The sequence below is a fragment of the Sardina pilchardus genome, chromosome 9 (assembly GCF_963854185.1).
Source record: "Sardina pilchardus chromosome 9, fSarPil1.1, whole genome shotgun sequence".
In the NCBI taxonomy this organism is placed as follows: domain Eukaryota; kingdom Metazoa; phylum Chordata; class Actinopteri; order Clupeiformes; family Clupeidae; genus Sardina; species Sardina pilchardus.
In genome coordinates, this window is record NC_085002.1 from 29,179,725 (window position 1) to 29,203,177 (window position 23,453).

The 23,453-nt window shown below is 43.2% G+C and overlaps 1 protein-coding gene across 1 annotated transcript; it reads right to left on the reverse strand.

The window, feature by feature from the left end:
• Window positions 1-25: 25 nt before the first annotated feature.
• On the reverse strand, window positions 26-22,995 carry camk1a (calcium/calmodulin-dependent protein kinase Ia). The gene is made up of 12 exons (XM_062544627.1): window positions 22,880-22,995; window positions 20,235-20,337; window positions 9,111-9,242; window positions 7,023-7,097; window positions 6,791-6,929; window positions 6,270-6,396; window positions 5,436-5,511; window positions 4,400-4,512; window positions 4,064-4,142; window positions 3,833-3,920; window positions 3,245-3,428; window positions 26-876 (listed from the first exon to the last, which is right to left on the reverse strand). The coding sequence occupies exons 2-12, from the start codon at window positions 20,318-20,320 to the stop codon at window positions 785-787; spliced, it is 1,191 nt and encodes a 396-aa protein (XP_062400611.1). The 5' UTR covers window positions 20,321-20,337; window positions 22,880-22,995; the 3' UTR covers window positions 26-784.
• Between the last annotated feature and the right edge of the window lie 458 nt (window positions 22,996-23,453).

Sequence of the window (23,453 nt, forward strand, 5' to 3'; positions counted from 1 at the left end):
GACAGAACCCCGACGCGCATGATTTCAGAGCTAAATCTAAATTGGAATCTTGGCACTGGGAGGTCCATACACTCTAATTTCCTTTCATTTTCTAATGCTATGAAAGCCAATGAGTTGGATGAAGATTTTTGAGCCACGGGTGACGATAAACTATCTAAGGACATGCCACTGAGGGCCATCCACCCTGATCTCACAGCTGTAAGTAAATGTCTGGCACATATACAGTAAGTAAGCTCCATACTTTCAATCCACTTTGGTTGGGACATTAAAAAGTCAAGTCAAGACAAACAATAAAAATGAACACAAAATTACCAATTCACAAATCTGTTGCCATAAGTCTTCCTACAATATGTCTAAATTCCTTCCTGTGATATCTTGGTCCTCCTGCACTGTTTTCTCTGGTCTCTTGGGGCCAGACTTGATTGTGGCAGCTTGACATTTAGCCAGTGAAATGGACTCTGTGAACAACTGACTAGCAGGCTTCTAAAACCTGCTTCACAAGACCTCCTATCTCCACAGGACTTTTCTGTGGACGTTCCTGTGCCAGTTCTATAACGTCCTCACTGGCTCTGTTCTAACCCAAATCCTGGGCCCAAGGCATGTTTAATAAACCTACATCTGGCCCCAGGAGACTACTTTCTGTCCCTCCCGTCGACACAGCTCCTAGTGGACGCTGGTGGGATAACTCTGTATTCCAAGCCAGACTGGTGGTGGTTTGAAAGGGGGGGAGGGGGTGCTTGGGTGATGGGTCAGGTTCTGTGTTCTAGGTTCTAGGTTGTTGTGCTCAGACCCGGCTGGACGGTCGACAGCAGTAGGTGCAGCTCCTCAAGCTGTCACGATCTGCGCTGCCTCTGCGTTCTTCTCCGCACTGAGAACCTGTTCAGAGAGAGAGAACCGCTGTTATATCCATGGAAAACTCCACAGTAAAGTCAGTCCTACCTACATACTGTAATGTGTCCCAACCACTCACAAAAGAAAGAGCTTCAAATAAGTCAAATGATTTAACGAGACAGCGCTCGGTAAGTCTCTTTTAAACAATACCAACTAGATGTTTTGATCTTACTATGAGATTAACAGCTGATTAGATAAGCTATTTTTGCAGTATTGTTTACATGAAAAATGGAATGTCAGGGTCATTTTACAATCATTCCACAGGTGTCAACATGAAACTGGTAAAACTTGCCTCACAGCTGACCACACTGGTCATTCTGGTTTAAATTTTTGACTGGCTGCCAATGACGTCTACAGATCAATAGACGTCAATTGAAATACAACCGTTGACGGCCAATGATGTCAATAGATAGACGTCACGATGACGTCGATAGATGTCAATTACGTTTTTCAACAGGGCAGGCTGGGGAACGATCTGGCGAAGCTTGTCACTAAAAATCAGGCTCGAAAATAGAATGTACTAGTGAACTGGCTGCAGTGGCACTCTGGACAATAATATACGGCTGTATCTGATTGTTTGAAGGACGATTCAAACGTACAGAGTCATTTGAACTCTGCCCATTGATCACGACTCATGTGCTGTAGAAATACAGCGCAGACTCCCCAAAGTGATGTTCAGTCTCAAAAGATTGAGCTTAGTCTGGTGATGGACAGGCTATGTTTTCTCCATTCTTTGGTCAAAAACAGGTGTTTTTAGAGAAAAAAAATTCTACTGCTGATTACTAAAGAACGGCAAACACTTTTTCCTGATACAAGAAGGAAGTCTACTCTTTCTTTTGGTAATTCAATGTTTACATAGTCATATAGAACTCATTGTTCTGTGGGTCTTGGAAAATCAGTCAAAATGCTGTTAAATGCTTGGCAGTATGGGACTCTCTGCCCTGAAAATGGTTGGCAGCTAATGAGTTAAAGGAGCTATGATTTTAAATCATATCAAATAGAACAGAAAGACTAAGAGAAGAAACAACCGCTTTGGTGTAATGTCAAAAATAAGTCTCTGGGGGAGCTGTGGTGCTATATGGGCCCCATAACACATCTAGCCCTCAGTACTCATGATCGAGGACCCAGTTTCAATCCCGACCTGCAGTCATGTCCCAATCCCACCCCATCTTTATCCCAATTGCTTCCTAGCACCCCCAACTTTCCTATCAATGTAAGGGCAAAAATAAAATATTATAATATACAATAAAAAAACAGAATTAACTGAAGTTAGCATGCAATCAGCTAACACCTGACCAGCTCTCCTGTGACAGCACTTTGTGTACCAGCTAGTAATCATGCATCAGATTTTGCATTTAACCGTCCAAAGTTGTGTCTATTCATTCAAAGTGACAGAGCGGCGATTTCATAACCTCATATTGGACAGTTAAGACAGAGAAGACTGAGTAAATGGAGTAGGCTGAATGTTCAGATTAACACCAAATGGGAGGACAAACAAGTACACAAATGACAGAGCACACACATCCTTGCTCACGCAAAAAGTCAAAAAGGTGACTTATGTATCGGCTACAGTGCCACACTAGAGACTTTCTAATGAGGAGACAGAGCACTCAAATAATCTTCCCTGCATGGGGTTCATTTGTAACGCCAGTAGTTGTCTACACATATCCCGCCCCTTCCATGTCAAAAAAGTTTACATTGTGCCAATCATATGGTGTGTTGTGAAAACATTGTGTCAATCATGTGTTGTGATCTCGCAGCTGGAGCAAGGTTGGTGTCGTAAAGCCTTGCACACGCACATTTCTGCCCAAAGAGATGCCCGATAAGTGCCCAAAAAACGTTACAATATGACCGCCGAGTGGAGGGACTTTGGCTACACATGGGGGCATGAGCATGGGGCTCACTGATATGCCCCCAGAGTGTAATCGCCAATCCTGCATAGTTTTCCTTTAACAAGCAATATGGTACATGTCATCACGGCATTTGTAAAATATACAATACTGTCCACACTGTTATGTTAAATACTAAATACTTAAAAACTGTCCATATGTTAAATACTGTGTTCACATTGCGCTTTTTTGGACTTTTGGTTAAACGCGAACTGCATTTTGTTGTCTCTGCACTTGTACTTAGCACAATGACAATTAAGTTCAATCTAACATACTCTAAATTTACCCACAACTATGACTTAATTATTCAATGTCTTTCTAGATGACCAAGCTGGTTATAACGTTCATACAGATGATGATATAGTCATCTGGTCATCCCAGATTACATTCCTGAAGAAAACACGATCTCTGGAAGGAGGCTTCCTCCACATCACCATTCCCACACCAAAAGCTACAAAACCCACCATCTTCGTCTTCCTCCTCCTCCTCCTCCTCCTCTGCCTCCTCCCCGATGTCCTCGGTGGGCAGGAGTAGGTGGCCGTGGCCGTGGCAGGGGCTGGTGGGGGTGATGTGACTGGTGCCCTCCAGGCTGGTGCCGAGCTGCAGTCGCCTCATGTGCCGCACCACAGCTGTGGCATTGAACGCTTGCTGTGAGGGAGGACAAAGATGGCAGGTGGGCACAACATGATGAGGAAGATATTTGAGCCTATCTCTGTTTTTCTTTATGATAACAGCATATGTAATTTTGGTGTACAAAAAGTAATGAACATACTGTGTCTGTGCTATGATACTGTACTGTTATGATACTGTATCTGTGCTATGATACTGTATTGCTATGATACGGAGTCTGTGCTATGATACTGTACTGTTATGATACTGTATCTGTGCTATGATACTGTATTGCTATGATACGGAGTCTGTGCTATGATACTGTACTGTTATGATACTGTATCTGTGCTATGATACTGTATTGCTATGATATTGTATCTCTACTATGATACTGTATCTTTGCTGTGATATTGTATCGCTATGGAATCAACACTGGCACTCACCTTCCATTTGCTTTTTGCAAAGTTCTTCTTGATCTGAGCACTGACAGATTCATGGATGTTCTTATCAAGAGCTGTATCGCCAGAAATCCTTTGGGGAAAATAAATAAATAACTAAATAAACGGTAGAAGCAGAACAGGGATTACAGTGGCAATTTGTTTGAAATGACTGACGGATTTGTAGATGGAGAGGGATGTGTTGGGGAACAAGAGCGGTGATTTTGAAGGTCGTACCAGGGATGTTGTAAAGCCTGCTCACATGTGAACCTCTCCACAGGGTCCTTCTCCATAAGGTGGCAGATGAAATCTTTGGCTGCAGAAGATTACAGTCAAGGATTATTGAGAGAGGCGAGCACATTTATTCTTACTAGAGAGAGAGAGAGTCGTGGAAGTGTGTGTGTGTGTGTGTGTGTGTGTGTGTGTGTGTGCGTGTGTGTGTGTGTGTATATGCAGTCTGTCTGTATATGCAGGAGAGACAAAAGGAAATATTAGACAGAGGTACAAACAGAGAGATTAAGAGACAAGACGAGAGCCTGTGAATTGGAGCAATAGCAGAGAAAAAGAAGGTACCTGAGTCTGATATATCATCCCAGTATGGAGAATCAAACTCGTACTCTGCCTTCAGGATCTGCTCGAACAGCTTGGCGTCATTTTCATCATAAAATGGTGGATATCCGCATAAACTGAAAGACAAAAATGGCATTGCACGTGACATTGACAACATACTGTACAAGTGGCCTTCAACACTAAACACAGCATGCTGTCCAAGACAATATCCTTGGCCTGCAGCTGTTTCGCAGGAGCTGTTAAACTAATCCAAACAATGAAAATCATTGCCTGCAAATGATATCACCAGTCTTACTGGGCAGAGAGAGGATTTGCCAGGAACCTTGGAATCAACTATAGACTCTTTCAACTGCATGTGTTCCTAAGGACAGCTTCTTCCCCAGAGCCATCACAGAGACAAATAACATGAAACAAAAATAGATTACCTGTACACTCACTCATACATTGGGACACATATACATATACTGATCATATTGATCATACAAACTGCCGCATACTGTTAATATTTATTTTAACATTTTTTAAAAATGTTATATTTTTTTTAAAAATGTTATATTTATATTGCATGCAGATTGCACCAGAGGAGTGGCATTCAAATCTCGTTGTACAACATACAATGACAATAAAGGCTATTCTATTCTATTCTATTCTATTCTATTCTATTCTAAGGCATTTCCAGTGGCACAGAAAACGACATTAATCTAATGGTAACTTGGGGACAAACAAACAAACAAACGAAACATTTTAAGGTCGACATTTTGTCAGTATCTATTGGTTTTCAAAAGAACCTTTGCATTTCATGGAAATCTTCTAGGAACATATTGACAGGAGCACGTAGTTTTCCAACTTGTACTACTAATTGTTTCACATGAATTACTGAGTTACAGCTGCAAGAGAAGGTGACTGGGAATAGTGAGATGTGCCCAGTGCTGTGAAATCCCTTTGCATTGTGACATACACAGTACACACACACAGACAGACAGAAAAAGCCCCCATCCCCACCCCCACCCCCCGCCCCACACACACTCACATGACTTACAGAATGTAAGAGATGACGCCAATAGACCAACAGTCAACTGCTTTGCTGTAGGGCTTCTGCGCCAACACTTCAGGGGCTGTCAGACACATACCAGGCAAGCCACGGTTTATGGAGAGAAACAGATAAAGAGTGTGTGTGTGAGTGTGTGTGTGAGACAGAGAGGGAGAGGTGGAATACCTCTCTGGTCTCTATTGAAGCTCTCATTTCATTCTCTTTTTGATTCATTTATTGGCTTTGTGGGGCCTTGGGCTATGTCACAGAGAGAGGGAAAGAGAGAGCACTTGGGAAGTACTAACTGTTGACACATGGAGCACTTGAACAGGTAGGCCAGCTCTCCAAGTACCTGAGAGAACAGTATGCACTGGACTGAATATAAACGACAAGATCAATTACCAGTAGCAGAGAGAGAGAGAGAGAGAGGGAGGGAGGGCAACAGAGAGTGAATGAAAATGCCCTTTCAGGACAGAAAAAGAGATTAAAGAGAAAGAATGCATGAAAGAAAGGATGGCAGGAGATAATGTAATGATGTAGAAAAGAAAAAAAGAAAGGAATTAAAAGTGCATGCTAAGGGGGGAGCCACTGCACCACGTTGGTGTCAACGTCCCATACCATGAACACAGCCCCATGCTCATGTCTCTTCACTGCCTGGCTAACAAAGGCTCAAAGAAAACAAAAATAATGATCTCTGTATGATTACCATGTCTTATGACCTGTCACTAATTGCTACTAGACTACTTCAATTACAATAGATATCAGATGCTAAAAGAAAGAAAGATAGTAAAACAGAAAATCAGAGAGTAGTTGTTGTTCATGTGTAAAACATGCTGTACTGACCCACATATCCAGGTGTGCCGCAGGCTGTAGACATCACACTCCCAGAGTCTTCAATCTTGGACAAGCCAAAGTCACTGATCATGATTTTGGAGTCCTCGTCCATGCTGTAATATAGCAGGTTCTCTGGCTGGAAATGAAGAACGGATGAGTGAGCACATCCCAGAGACTACTGTAAACAGTTCTAGAACAGGAACCTAACTCTTGGCAAAGGATTACACATTTTAGTGGCGAACTTACGTAGGTCCTGGCAACTGAGACTACTAAACAACTGCAGTCTCATTTTAATCACACAGCTAATGTTGAAGCATGCCAGCCCAGGCCATTTGTTTTTTATGACTATATGCGTTACTGTGACACAGTAACATAAACACTTTCACTTGAGCAGCTAATAACTGAACTGTATGAAATATATGAGTCATGACAGCCACATGACTCACACACTATTTATACACCTCAGAAGGGAAAAACACACACTGGGCAGGGCAAAGATGAGACAAAGACAAAGACACAACTTCCTGTACCTTTAAGTCCCTGTGCACAATGCCCATATCGTGGAGATACTTGACTGCATCCAGGATCTGACAGATGAGTTTACTGGCATCTCTTTCTGTGTAAAAACCCTTTTCCACTATCCTGTCGAACAGCTCTCCCCCTGACACCCTGAGAGGCAAGCACAGAAGTCATCTAACACTTCATCATGGCTTTGAAATAAACACACATATATAAATAGCCAAGGGATTGAGGAGAACTTACAGTTCCATCACCAGGTACAGATGGGATTGACTCTCAAAGATGTCTTCCAGGGTCACAATGTTAGTGTGCTGTATTCTGCAAAAGAAGTCTCACATTAGGCTACACATCTATGATATGCAGCACAAGACATGCTTACTGTAGCTCTGAGGCTTCCAGAGCTGACTTAGCCTAATGATTAGCATGAGGCATTTCACTTAATTATGTGCCCAATCTCTGTTATTTTACAGTGATGGACCAACATTTCACTATATTTTGATGTGTCTCATAAATGCCATACGGACTTAATTGGGTGTGAACTCCAACTGTAAATGTACCATGTAGGCCTATCAGCCAACATATTAAATCTTGCCACTAGATGGCGGTGATGATGCTGAGATACAGCAAGGATAACTAATTCAAGTCTCAGAGACAGAAAGAAAGTGATGTATATTTCATTATTTTACAGGTTCTCAATTATACTGTGTGGTAGCCTATAAACAATTTCGATGAACTAGGCTACACAGGGAAAACAATTAATTCATCATTATTAGCATGGCTAAGTAGCCTATGCGGTGAACCGAGTTGAAAAAAACATAATAACCACAGTGGATAAAACCGCATTTTTGATTAGGCTACCATGTCCTGACCGCCAACATTAATTCAATTACAATAGACACCGGACTGCACAAAGTCTCGAAGTAGCCTACGCCATGCTTTTCCGTTATGCTGCATCGACAGTTAAATGTAATTTATGGCTCCAGCAATTGAGATTTTATTCGGTTATCTCTACCACTGATGGATGCAGCCTGCACAGTAAAGGAATTTTACACAGTAATCCGTTTAACGTCCATCGACTCCATCGAGTGACAGCTCAGCTCTGTGACTGACAGAAGTGTGCTTAAACTGTTTAGACGTGCAACAATGAAAAATGACGTTCTCCTGCGCTACAACGCGGGAGCACTGGGCGCGTGCCGTGGCGCATGAAGGAAGGCACCTGACTGACTGACTGATGGTGAGGGGTTGTTCGGGATCATTTGTATTCATTACCGGTGCAGATCTAGTCTCCAGTCCAGGCACTGACAGGACTGAGAGAACGAGCCTACGCAATTAGCATGTCATGGAAATTGATATCTGTCAGGTCGGAGAGCACGTGAGGCGGGGTTGCTGTGGTGGTCTCCATAGAGAAGCATCTGGTTCAGTGTGCACAAAGTTGCATGTGCATCCTCTCTCTCTCTCTCTCTCTCTCTCTCTCTCTCTCTCCAATCATTTCCCACCACCAGCCCTTGTGATAATATGAGTATTACAGTAGACTTAAGTGATCTCCTCAGCCCCTCTCTGTCTCTTTACATCTCTCAGTCATCAGTGCCTCACTTCCCCTTCATTACTCTCTCTCTCTCCCTCCCTCCCTCCCTCTGTGTCTTTAGCTCTCCCTTCTTACACCCTCTCTTCCCTGTCTCTTCCTTTCCTTCACAACACTGCTGTAGGGAACCTCCATAACATCCCCACCTCTGTGTGTGCTGTTGCCCTGGCAACAGGGACACTAAAAATAGGTCTATCTTCTGTAGTCCTGACATTTCCGGTGCACAATTTCTAGCATTTTAGCCCTCTGATGCCATGCCTTTATCAGCCTAATTGCACACATTCATTGCATTTCCTCAACCCCACACAGTGAAAAGGGAGGAAATGTTCTCCTGACTTCCTGATCGTGTGCCGTGGAGGAGGAGGGGAGGCATTGCATTGTGCGGCAGCGCCATGCACCATTGACAGCACTGCGTGAGCGTGTGTGCAGAACGTATCTGCCATTCATAAAAGATGGAGAGCGCTCCTGACTTGCTTTCATAGCCGAGAGTGAATTGGGCACACTTCTATTTTATGAATTTCAGGGCTGGATTGTTCGCTAAATAATTCACACACACCGAGGCACCGTAATGTACCCCCAGCATACCCTGCAATTATAAAACATGAGATGCAGGCATAAACCTCAAACTATGAGCCTTTATTTTTTGTCTGAAGATTCACAGAGAACCTCACTTTTTCACAGCCAGACAGGGCATTGCAGGGCCACAGTCTTACCTCTGAAAAGGAGGAGAAAAAGCTGGTTCATGTCACCTGTGCAGGACAGCGATCTCATTTTCAATGCTGTTCTCCTTGCCCTCCAGGGCCTTCTTTGGGATGCACTTGATGGCCACCAGCCTCTGGGTCCTCTTCTCCTCGGCCAGGACTACCTCGGAGAAGGCCCCGCTGAAAAGACACAGATGCACCAGGCCATGAGGACAGCGCCTCGACAAACCAGCGCCTCGACAAACCAGCGCCCCGATTCACAAGCAGAAATAGCCTGAATGTGTTCTGAATTTGTTACAATAAAGAAAACCGTGTCATTAACCACCCAGTCAATTCTGAATGAATGACATGCATGGTCAATTATGATAAATGAAGTTTGAAAATCCTGAAAAAATGGACGGTATACTCTGGCCAGTGGCCACAAATGCTGTGGGAACTGGGCAGGTCTGCTGACTGTGCTAAAGCTCCGCAACTCTCCAACGAGATAGGTAAACTCTACAATCAGCAAAAATACCTAAACCTGCATAGTGCACCTTTAATATACTGTATACTCTGTGCACTGTGTACTGTATACTATTGACATCTGACATATTAATGCATCTAGCTCCATCTTCTACAGCATTACATCTGAGGCCAGAAATTCAATCTAAAGGGGGGGGAATCTGTTTCAGTGCTGCTTTCATCTTTAGTCTTAAGATGGGGATCACAGGACAGTTGTGAGTACAGGCAAATGTGGTGTTAGAGGAGGGCATGCTCTTCAAGTCCACAATGTTAACGCGCACACACACACACACACACACACACAAGAAACGACCTGCATAAACCCATTCCTGACTAGATATTCTGCAGTCTTCCTCAAGACGCTGATGAATGTTTATTGTGGCATTTGTTTTACTCCCATCAAGAGAGCATCAGCATTGCATTACTTCCTGTGAGACCGTTCGGAGGAACAAAAGTGGAATTTAATTAAGCAAACGGATGCCTGAACGAGTATCACTTTACTTTAATTACCTCAAAGACGTTTAATTTTAGAGCTCTCCTTCTACTTTATCTAGTTTGGTTTTCAGTAATCAGTCTAGGTCACATCATTACATCTCTCAATCATGATGCAAAAAACAGAAAACAGAAAAAAACACCTTTCATGACATTCAAGGTCGCATTACAAATATAGACAAACAAATATGATTTATATTACATTAAAATGGCAGTAATGGCATATTTTCAACAAATGCAGTAATATGTAACAATTTATAAAACATTCGAATGACAGTAATGTCATATTTACAACTAATGTAGTATTATGCAACCATGTTAGAATGAATATGCTAGTCTCAAGAGATATGTTTTTAGATGGCTTAAAAATAAAAGGCCTAAAAGGTTGGTCTTTATGAAATGAACACCAAGGTTTGTGCATTACCCGCTGCCTGGAGCTAAAATGGGCTTGTTATTGCATTGGGCTAACAATAGAGCTAAGGGTCATCCTAATAGAATTGGGACTGTAACAGTAGAGACAGGTGGTGTAAATGGCATGCAGCAGACAGGCAGAAAGTTTAACCACACACACACACACACACACACACACACACACACACAAAAGGTACAATGCGGATCAGTCCTTTAGCTTTTCAACGAGCTGGAGTAGCGAGAAGAGGAGCGATCTGCCACAGTGGAGAGAGTGTGAGGAGGCACAGCTAATCGCCTGTGGGCGGCGGGAATCTTGGGTATCAGGGGGAGATGAAAGACTCCGAGGGTGACTTCAGATGCAAAGTGGCCTTACGGCATAATCAAATGCAATTAAAACCAAGACCTCAAACAACCCCCACTCCACTCCACCCCCCACCCACCCACCCATCCACATCCAGCCCCACCTCAGGCTACAGGAAAGTGAAGCACAGGGAAGTGAATATGTGCATCATAGTAAAGAAGAATCAAGAGAAAAGTGGAATTATACTGGACGTTGCTTACGGCAAATGCTGTACGTTACCAAATCTCCCTCCAAAACTCTGAAACTACGAGAGGGAGCGAGGAGAAGGATAGAGAAACAAAACAGCTGTAAAGAGATCTGCATCTGCAAAGGAGATTGGGAGAAAGGGAAAGAGACAAAATGAGGAGGAAGAGAAGCAGCAGAAGAAAAGGAAAACAGTCAAGGAGTCTCTCTCTCTCTCCCTCTCTCTCTCTCTCTCTCTCTCTCTCTCTGGTAGGAAGGAGGAGGTGGAAAGGCACCTCTCCTGTTGCCGGGAGACATGCGGTAATTAAGGAATCCTCCCGTAGCTCGGCTTCCCAGAGCGCCGCGGCGGAGGGGTGAGAGTGGAGATGGGAGGCCTCTGCGCCACGCTGCGCTGCACGGCGCTCTGTTTGGCTAGGGGAGCCGAGGAGAACATCTGTGTTGATAGAAGCTAAAGTGTGTGTTTGTGCACGTGTGAACAGATTGACTCCCAAGCTGCGAGTGTATCCAGTCGCAGCCGGTCGTTCGCACATGCATGACCAGACGACCAAAAAACGGTTGGCCTCGTTTTCTCACTTTGTCTAATGCGTCGTTCTAATTAGCCCAAACATCCCATTCACAAGTGAACGCATATCTCTTGCGCTTGCTTGAATATGTATGTCTTACTATTTAGCACAAATGAAACAGCAGCAATAAACCCTCCCATGTGTAATAGGGTGACATTGAGACAGAAGTACTGGAGCACGCACCATGCAAACTAGGCACTAAGCGCTGTGTCCCATGGGGACGTGAACAGCACATGCCTGACCAAATCCAATCAGACGACTCCACACACACACACACACACACACACACACACACACACACACATACACAAACACACACACACACACACACACACACACAAAACACACACATACACACACACAAACACACACACAAACACACACACACACCCATCAGTCACTTTCAAAGGGCACGCGTGAGAGTGCAGCAGCAGCGGCAGCACGCCATCACTCTCCCTCTGATTAAAACACTAATTCTAATCCGGAAAACTCCTTCTTGCCACTGAGTGCTGTCTGTGGCGGAGAGATCGAGGCCACTTTGATGTGTATGTGGTAGGGGCGGCCAGTTTACCATTAGCCCCTTTACTATCCAGTGGTGATGATGTCCAGTGTCCCTGGGATGCCGTTTGGGCTTAAGAGACCAATATGAAGAAGGGCTTAGCTGAAACTGCAGCTTGGTTCATCCCCGTTTTGACTTAACACACATATAATGACATTCTCTATTTCTGCACTCACTGGTGGGCTGAATCAAATTTGCACTTGTCATTGATGTTTAAATTAAAATGTACACATACGGCCTGAGAAGTATTAAGCACACACTGTCTCCCCCTCTCTCGCTCTCCCCCTCTCTGACAGACACACACACACACAGACACACACACACACACACACACACGCACACAAATGAGCGCATACACACACTCACTGAAAATGCCATTACGGAAAATGGGAGAAATATAGCTACAAATCTCTCTCTCATCTCTGAGTAACAGAGGCTGCCATGTTTAAAGTGACACCTCTCCCAGTGATGCATGTGTGCTGAGATGGCAAAAACATGACACGTAATGGTCACTCTCTGCTGCGGGCCTCAGCCATCCATCACACGCTGAATTCATCAGTGTCCAGTTCAGCATTGGTTGTTTAACATCGGCGACAGACACAGCCATCCATCAGCACATTGATTTCCCATGATGCAGGTGCCAGCTCTCTTCTCTTCTCTTCTGCCCTCTTCTGCCCATCCATCTCCACCCTTCACCCGCCACCTTCACCAACGACCCTTTACCCGTCGGCCAGGCTGGCACACTGCACACCTAACACCTCCACACCCCTTTCCCAGCGCCCCCCCCCCCCTCCTCCTCCTCCTCCTCCTCCTCCAGCTCCAGTTGGCCGTGGCTGCCACCTGCCATGCAGTGAGAGGCTGCAGTAGAGGGTGAATAAAAGCGAGTCCCCTGCAGCACGGCTGCATCATTTCTGCTGCTTAGAGCCGGGAAGGCGAGGCCCTAGCCAACGCAAAGGTCAAATCCTTGATTCAGTGGACATCCAGGCCCCGATTAATCACTATGCAGTCTCATATTTCACATCGGTTAAAAGCTGCATGCTTAACCTGCACACAAGCCTCACACACATTACACATATTTACACACATGTTCTTATGTGTGTTAATTAATTGGTCTGCAAGTTAATTCTGGGCTTTAGATAACAGCCTTTGAAATAATATATCTGAATATTCATGAAGTGAATAAGTGAATATAAATGCACCAGCAATAAACCAGCCTTATACTGTATGTTTAGTCTGAGGAGTTTGAGACACTATTCAATAAAACCCCCTAAATAAAGGGGTTTATTTAATATTTAGTGGTTGACACTGCAGGGCTTTGCTACACTATTAGGCTAGTAAACACAGATGCATTGTGTTTGTAAAACATTAAATGACTCACTTGACTAAGCACAGCATAGGAAACAAACAACAGTAAATAAACCATCAGACTAAATGTTGTCTGTAAATAAATTGAGGAGTTTATAAGGATCTGAACCAATATCAATTATGATTCTTCAAACAGTGCCTGCATGGTGTGCCTTCTCAGCAAGACAGGATCCAGTCACAGAGGAAAAGGAAGAATTCTGGAGTGCAATGACTCTCTCTCTCTCTCTCTCTCTCGCTCTCTCTCACTCACACACACTCTGTCACTCTCCCTCTCTCTCACTCTCTCTGTCTCTCTTTCTCTCTCTCTCTCCACTCTCTGTCCCTCTGTATCTAAATCCATGAGGATAACAATGAGACACACACATCTCCCAACTCTCCTGACAGACTCTGTTGGGAAAGTAAAGCAGATGGGAGGCCAAAGCATCATATCCAGCAGGGAAGCCCCTAAAATATAACCCTCCATAGTCGCCATAGTGACAGTGACACACATTTTCCATCTCTGTGTATGTAGCTGTAGTAACCAGCAGCCTTTCATCACCCTATCTGAAGCAATATCTTCAAAAGTAAAAACACTGCCTTTACAGATAAGTGTCCAATCACTCTCTGATGGCTGTTGTATCGACATTATACACCAACATCTACTCTTTCCAGATAAAAGGTTCTCTCAGAAATGTTTACAATAAATCCACATATGAAGAGACATGTTTCCAGTTATGTTCCACAAACATACTGTACTGTTCTTGTACTTGCACTACCTCTGATAGGCTAATAGAATATGGACATATAAACAGCACTATGAACGTGATGGAATACATGCATGCACGCATGCTCACACATGACATTCATATCCTAGAACAATAGTCTACGATTCACAACATATGAACTCCAGTGGAGCTGAACAAATGCATGTGCCAAGCTGAGAGCTTTTCACAGGGGTTATCAATGGCATTTGCCTTCATGGGCAAAACACATCAGCAACAGAGCAGCCTTGGAGAGCATTTCACTGGGGTTATCAATGGCTTTCATTTCCATACCCCATGGGGCACTATATTAGATTTACTCATAAAGTTCCATTAACATCAATGATAGGCATGGACCAAAAACGATTCCAAGTCATTCCAAATGCCACATTGTATTAGTCCACCGTGATCTGTTATGTTTTTATGACCAGACTCATTCATACGCTCATGATCTCACTGTGCTGCCAAGCAGACTGCATGTCTAGACTGCTGCTGCATTGCTGATAACAGTGGTGTGCAACGAGACACAGTAAGCTGACCAGCCATCTCTGACAAAAAGAAACACTCCACTCTTTACATTAAAACCTAAAACTAAACACTCAAAACATCTCAAAAGATTGTACATCTAGACGGCTTTTCATTCCCACCAGTTACAGTCTCACTACCAGGCACCAGAGGTGGAAAATTCCAGCTTCAGAAAGCAAAAGTCCTACCACATACCTGTGCTAACTACTCACTTAAACCAGCGGCCTCTATCTAACCAATACATGATTGGACTTTTACTTTCTGAAGCTGGAGTTTTCCACCTCTGGCAGGCACCAGGACGGAGGATTCCAAACATAATCCCAACACACACACACACACACACACACACACACACACACACACACACACACACACACACACACACACACACACACACACACACACACACACACACACACACACACACACACACACACACACACACACACACACACACCTCTGTTCACCTGAGCTCCTCCCCTGAGGGCACCTCCACTGTCCTGCACAGACGTCTCTCTAAACAGATGAAGTAATTGCGTGGGATTAGCTGGGTTAGGGGGGGAAATGCAATCTTTTTGAAAAAGAATAAATCAATTGACTCAACTCACTGAATTCACGGGCTAAACCAATTCCGTAATCTCCTTTGGGAAAGTAAGGAGCTTTTCGTCAACACATGCAGCCGGATTAAGCCTTTAGGATGCCTGGGCTTGGGGCGCTGCGAGGCCGGCGGACAGCAAAGATTATACAGCATGATGCGCGTGATTAAAGACACAATGTGGAGGTATCCCTCGGCACTTTATGTAATGTTGGATTTCTGATGTAGAAATATGGTTCATTTTTACCCACAAAGTACAATTTCTGTTGAAATTGGTTGACATAAGATTACAATACGCTGCCAATGAGCCTGAGCAATGCAGTAGATTATATGATTGCCTTTAAACATGAACACCAAAAACTAGCTTGCCACAGAAACTAACAGAAGAGCCAACCTTGGTACAGGCAGCGCAGAATGCAGAATGCAGAATAACAGATTGCCATATGCCTGTGTCTGTCCCTCCTGCCCCATTCAAGGCTGAGTGTGATTTATTTCTGCAGTGGACTTCATCCCCTTCTAAGTCTAAGGCGTCAAACCATAGCAAAGCCTGTTTGGGTTGAACCTGCTCTGGTTCTCTCTCTCTCTCTCTCTCTCTCTCTCTCTCTCTCTCTCTCTCTTTCTCTCTCTCTCTCTCTCTCAGAGCTTTTGCTGAGGGAGCAGATGCTGAAGCATAAACTTGTGTGTGTGTGTCCGTGTATGTGTGTGTGTGTGTGTGTGTGTGTCCGTTCGTGTGTGTTTGTGTGTGTGAGTGTGTGTATGTGTTGTACTAAAATTGACAGTTGCCATGGGGCAGACCCGCTGTGGCGCAATCTTGACATTTTGTCTGGTTGGTACAACACCGTAAACTCAGGAGAGTGTGAATGAACTGAGTCGGAAATAAATCCCGGGCCGTGGTGGATGGACAGTGCATGCAGCTGGGCACAATACACACGCACACACACACACACACACACACACACACACACACACACACACACATGTTTATCTCTCTTTTTTCAACTGGAAATATTTTTCCTGTAAACAAACAAGAAGCACCTGCATGAACAAGCATAACGTTCACTAATGTGGCAATAGATAACCCAGATGTACCAGCCTCTAACCTCTACCCAACACATACAGTAGTGCATGTCCAATCACTCTGAGTTGGATGAAACAAGTCTCCACTTCTACTCTGAAGCTTGGTGGCTGAAAAGTATCCCACACAGAAGTTTTTTTTCTCCTCTCAGGACTATCTCAAAAGTGTTTTGGAGTGATAAGCCACACGTGAAGATGACGTCGGGACACGTGCTTGAAGGTATGTCCTGCCACTGTACTTGTTCTTACACGGTCTCTGATAATACAATATGTCTCTGAACACCACTGGAAGTACTGGCACAGTATATTGGATTCATGATTTAAATACAAAGTACGTAGCATATACTACCCTAATATGTCAACACAGAAACATGTTTAAAATTGAATCAGGGGCACTGAGAAAACAACTAACAAAACAACAATTATACAACCTTCAAAAAGTTTTGCGTGTATACGAACAAAACAACAACATCAAAGGTGTGCTTTGGTGTGCAACGGACATGGCTCCACTACAAGCCACTGAAGCTACTGTAAGGCTGCCCATGTGAACTCAGCCTTGGCCAAATCCAGTTTATTGTCTCATGACGCTTGGGTGAGCAGCGACGCAACACGAGCCCTGGAAGGAGGCGGTTATTGTGACCTCTTAATGACCACAGAATGGCAGGATTGGCAGGGGTCAGTCACAAGTGCCTCAGTCCAGTGAGGGTCCACATCCATGGCCAGAGCTATAGCTCCAGGCAGCGACTCTGTAATGCCCCTAAAGCCCTGTCACATGGCAGGGACAGGATTGTATCTGATATAACATGCAGTGCATCTGTGAATATATTATCACGCGAAAGGCAAAGACAAATGCAACGAGACTAGCACCAGAGGAGGTGCACTCAGACAGACACGGGCACACACACACAAACACACACACACACACACACACACACAAACACTCACAGACACACACACACACACACACACACACACACACACACACACACACACACACACACACACACACACACACACACCCGCACACACCCGCACACACACACATTCTCTGTGTCAGAGAGTGAATGTGACATAAAACATGCACACACCCCTCCCACACGTTAAACAGTATAAATATAACTCCAGGACTCCAGGGGATGGGGATGGGGGCACAGCACAGCACTTAGGAGGGGAGGCAGTGGCTTCTCCTACAGTGAACATCACAACGCAGGCTTCATTGATCAAAACTGCCACAGACGCGTCGTTCCTGGCACTAAAGGGAGGATTGGGAAGTGCCCTAAGATACCGAGATGTTATAAAACATTCCACAGAGGTAAAAATAGAAGCTTGCGAGCTAAAGTCGTCATACACAAACAGACACACACACACGAAGAAAGACAGAGGGGGAAAAAAAGAGATAAAACCATTTGGATTCCCTGAGTAGGCCCATACTCTTCGTCATTCACTCCAAATGATTTGTCACAGACTCTGACTGTACAGACAGTGGACAACTGGACACATGGGGAGCAGCAGCTGGCTTTTGAACAGGGTTTGGACAGTTTTAGATCTCTGTCCATTTGATGTTCTCACCCCATTTCTGTGCCTGTAGCTGAGCAATAACGACTACATTACACATAATATGCAATACAATTACACGGATTATGTGTTGCGTAATATTACCTTAGCAATCAAGCTATCAAAAGAAAGTGACACTTAAAGTCTAAGCCGTTTGGTAAAGAGACTCTCTTCCTTTTTCAACAGCCAACCATTATTCTTTTCAACACCGGCCAAACCTGGCACTTTGTCAAGGCACTTGAGGGCTTTTCGTCTAACTTCAAAAAAAGAAAAAACGTCTGTGGCTTAAACTTCTACAAAGGCTGAGGAAATCTACTTCAGCCTCTCCACAAGCCAAGATGATTAGCCACCATCTCCTTCATTATCTTCACAATGAACCGAGGGGAGTCCTGTGCTAATGAGGTTATGGCTCAAAGCGAGAACTCTTTTGCCGTCTACATTGACGTCATTTGTTAACGGTACCTCACAATATAGCAGCCACTCTTAGAGGGGCATAGCCTTTAACGCCCCAAAACTATATACACTTGAACTGAGAAGCAACAAGCCTTGATGACATAACACATGTTTTTGTGTTGACATCTGATGATTTCATTGCATAACAATGCATTTCCAGTTCCTCTGTCAACAGCTGAGGCTTTTTGTGTTTCTATGTTACCTTTGTTGAGTGTATTAATGCTGTTGACATCTAGTACAAAGTCTCCAGTATTGCTCATTAGTTGCCAGTTCACCTGATGCATGTAATATGATGCCTAATGGATAAAATATCCTACTACAAGAAAAGAAACAACTGAATTAAGTTTAGATCAGATGTCTCCTTGAAAATTGACACACGATGAAGGGCCATTCCTTGTCGAATCAGATATCCAGGAAAATGATTGCTGCATCATCTTAGATTTTGCTCAAAGTTTGTCTACGTACTGTTTTAGGTCCCAAAATGATATCTTAAATATGTCTAAAATATATCTTAAAATAATTATTCCTAGTCTGCCCATACTTTGTAGGATGGAAAACAAACACATTCTCAATATGACTGGATGATTAAAAGTTTATACTGCATGTCCATTGATTTTCTATAAGCTCCTGGATATCACATCATATCGCAGAGTGATATTGTGGGTGATGGGAACTATTAAGTATTTCTTTGGTATCCACAGGACATCAATCAGTATTTTGTCTGCAAATACAATACTTTATTAATGATGCACCAATATTTGAGGTATCCTCACCATATAAACATAGAAATTAAGGCTAAAACAAGGTATAGTCACTTTTTGGTTATTTTCATCGGACAAAAATGGTATGTGGGGTAGCCAATCCGTTCATTGGGCGCCACGATGTCTATCAAATGTGTCTGTGCATAGCTCACCATTGTCTTGCTTTCCCCCCTGTTCAGTGATTGGTCCCCTATCTCAGTCAAAAATTAGGGCGGTAGTTTCCAGACTGCCTTAGCAGCGTGAATGAAATTGCGCGCAAGGCGAGTATGGGAACACCGAGGCTACAATAATTAGTCATTTTGTTTTCAAAGTCTAAATGTTGTACCATGTTTCCTTTATAGAAGTACACTAGCTAATAATATGGTTATATCTCTGCTTTTTCAGTCTTGCTCTGGAGGAAGTCTGTCTATTTGTCTAATGATCTATTGTACATCTAGTACAATGTTGATACTTTGTCCATCATTGAGCTATTACGCATAGGTTTTCAATTGTATTATTTTGAAAATTACAGAAATAAAAACTTTTTTTTTTCAGCCAAATTGAAATATCAGGGGCTGATTTTTTTTTAAAAAAACAAAAATGTTGAGACTCATTCATGATATAGAGTGCAGCAACAACCTTATCTGGTTTGACAAAGAATGACCCAAAAGTTTTGCCAGTACAGAAGTGTCACTGAGAAACAACCTAATTGTCCTCATAGGCACCCACAGGCTTTTACATTTCATCCTATCACAGCGATACCTAAGGAGCTCCCAAGGGGAGAGAGAGAGAGAGAGAGAGAGATGCCATATCAGGCAGATATCTCCCATGTGCATCGCCTGTCAAAAAATGTGTTCACAGAATATTAAGGATCACTGATATCCAGAGTAAATGCTCATGACTGAGATTATGAGATTATTTTTAGAGGAGGGAAAGAAGATAGGAGAGTCACACACACACAAACACACACACACACACACACACACACACACACACACACACACACACACACACACACACACACACACACACACACACACACACACACACACTTACGTTCCCAGCACATCTTTGAAGTCATAGAATTCCTTGATGTCCGATGTCTTCTTTTTCCATGCATTTTCTTCCTCTCCCAAAGGCATCTTGCAGCTGCTCTTATCTACCACAGGATAACGACAAAGGTGAAAAGGACATCAGAGCTGCAATATCAATCTTTGATTTCCTCTGGGGAATACAAGGTGCAGGGAACTAAAATCCTGCAGCACTGTTAAGAACGCAGCATAGAAAAAATTAAGATGCTATCCAGAACTGCAGTATTTTGGTTTAACCACATCTTTACACGGCATAGGATTATCAAGTGAGCATCGATACTGTAGAGTGAAGCAAATGTGTCATACATCAAAATGAAATGAAGTCTACCTTAACTCACTTAATTTTCTGACAAGCACTTATGAGCACAGGAAAAAATAGAAGCACTTCATGTAATAACAAACTAATTCTTGAGGTGAACTTCTATTAAGGTGACAGCAGGGAAAAGCACCACAATGAGGTTGAAAGTGGTAGATATCAACAGTAGAGGGAACAAATGAAACATTCTCTGAGCAAACAAAGTGAGTCATGGTGGACGGTGAGGATTTCTTAACATACACTGTCATATGTGTGTGTGTGTGTGTGTGTGTGTGTGTGTGTGTGTGTGTGAGTGTGTGTGTGGGCTGGGGTTGGCTGGCAACCATGTAAAATGTATGTTATCTTCGCATGAACATCACACTCAAAAAACAACACTCTTCCCAAACATTCCCAAAAACGTAGGCCTGTCTGTGGGTGGCGCAGAAACATTGTGTGAGCCGTTGTTGAGCTCTGCTCCCTGTACAAAAAGACTCTTTGTGTGTTTACACGTTATGGGCAAACTTAGGTAAACACATCTCCATTGACACTCTCCCGTGACCTTCAAGCACTTTTAAGCGATGCCTCCACAAGTGCCTCCCGCAGTCAGTCGGCTCTGTGCCACCATGGTCATCGAAAAGTAGCCTACGGTCTTTGCAGGGCGCAGTAAAACACTTTTAGACTCACTCTGTCCACAATCAATTTGGGAGTACAAGTACCAAGGGCATGGCTATATTGGATATACTGTGTATGTGTAAGTTGAACACACAGAATAGCCTCTTGGTCCTCTGCAGCAGCAAAGTCTTCACTCAACACTACAACTAAGGATTGCCGGGTTTCCATATACATCAACCCCCAGAGTGAACTATTTTCTGTGACTTCTGTTCTCTTTTGCCCACTACTCTGGTGGTACACCAAGACCCAAACAGAGATGCATGTGAACACCGGCGGGTGGAGCTAAGGTCTTTCTGTATTTCACATGTAACATCTGAAACCCACAATGCCTCTCTGCCTGAGGACTGGTGATTAATAGCCTATATAGATACATAAATGAATAAATAAATACAATAAATGCACCATCTCTAACTCATTGTGATCATTATGTGACCTATTATCAAAAGAAAACGATTACTTTCTTGTGAAACCATAAGACTAGAGACCTAATGTTGGCCTTCTCTGCATGCTATGACCTTTCTGAACGCCTACATTTGACTAATGACCTAATTAGATAATTCATTAGGGCTGTAATCAAATGTACAAGAGGATATACAGTATTTTATATTTAGGGTTAGAAAGAGGAACTTGCAATATATAAAAAATCAAATAGAACTGTTACAGATGTAATTGAACTATTATGTGTACATAATTCCTCAATCTTGTGTGTCTATATGACGATAAAGAGTACAGACTTAAACAGTAAGGTGTAGATACCTCTGACTACGCCCACACACGTGCAACATGCAACATTATGCAGAGTGATATATTTCTCTGCTTTTAATTAATGTTTCATTTCACTTTTGAAACAGTGGGCTCGAACATACAGAAAACATTTTTTTTTTTCTTCATTCCAAATGATTCTCTAGAAAATGACAATAAATCAGTCTTACGGGCCACTTCTAGAAGTCTTGACATGAGAGCCCTAACGCACTCAGTCGTTTGGTCACATAAAACGTGATATTTCAGCACATGCGATGAGATAAAGCTACCCTGAAGGTCTAATCAGGCAGAACATTCTGGTCTAGAAGGCATGCATTTCACCGCAATAAGGCAACACAATGCGATTGAGCGTAATTCATTTCTCAAGCAAGATTCGCATTAACGTGTGTGTGTGTGTGTGTGTGTGTGTGTGTGTGTGTGTGTGTGTGTGTGTGTGTGTGTGTGTGTGTGTGTGAAGGCAATCCACACCAGAATAAGAATACAGTTCTGGAAAAACAACTGTATCCGTCATCAGTATAGTTATATGCCAATGCCATACATTTCGACACATTTAGTAAAATAAACGGAATGCAAACATTTATGATGCGTCTACAATCTGCAAGGGTATAGTCCTCAAAGCGCAACCTCAGAAAAATATTTCCATAAGACTAAGAACATCTATGTGCATGACAGGGTGAATATAGACAAGATTTCAGCGATTCGAAGGCTACCGACCATATAAAATATCGGAATATATTTCAAGCATTGTACAGTCTTGATCAAATGGCAAATGAGTTGGTTACGCACAGCGTGTTATATTCTGTCCCAGCTTTAACACAACGTTTAGAATCATTTCACTGTTCTGATTGATAGCACTGCACGAGTAAAGAAATACTTTTTACCTGTGTAGTGGGGAAAATACCTCCTCTCGTCGTTTATGTTTCCGCAATAATCCACTGCTCACCGGTCCGAACTGATATTCTGTGGCTAGACCTATCCTGACGTCAAGAAGCCACCGGAGGAGGTGGCTCTGGTCTGGTGGACTTCAGTGAGCCTTCTTACATTCAAAAATGTGAAAATTCTGAAATGAAAGCCAACCAAAACAACAAGCTATCATTGCATTTTATCTACCCATCTCTTCAAAAAACGTCTCATGCAATCGTTTGTGCCAAAGATGGATTTCTTCTTGCTGTGACGGTGCTACTATTGTGTTCTATTACTGAGGGAGTCCTGGTGCATTCCTTCTAATGCATAACCTATAGGGGGGGGAAACAGTTAGTGACACTGACATACAGTATAACTGTGGCCTAGTGCAGTGAGACTGGGATCAACTATCCCAGAGGTAGCCCATAGATAGGCTATACTCCATGGATTTTTAAAAATAGCCCATGCATAAGCATTTTCTGCATTGTCCAGTGACCATCCATCCAAACAAGATCTGTCACCTTAATATAAGTGATAAACTATTTTCTTTTA

Bases quoted from the DNA above. Each gene is read 5' to 3' on its own strand.
- camk1a (XM_062544627.1), bottom strand. From the start codon at position 20,320: ATGCCTTTGGGAGAGGAAGAAAATGCATGGAAAAAGAAGACATCGGAC. The intron at 6,397-6,790 runs GTACAGGAAGTT...CTTCATTTCCAG, and splicing joins TTGTGCACAGGGACTTAAAG to CCAGAGAACCTGCTATATTA. The intron at 4,513-5,435 runs GTAAGTCATGTG...TTTGTCTTTCAG, and splicing joins GGCGTCATCTCTTACATTCT to TTTATGCGGATATCCACCAT.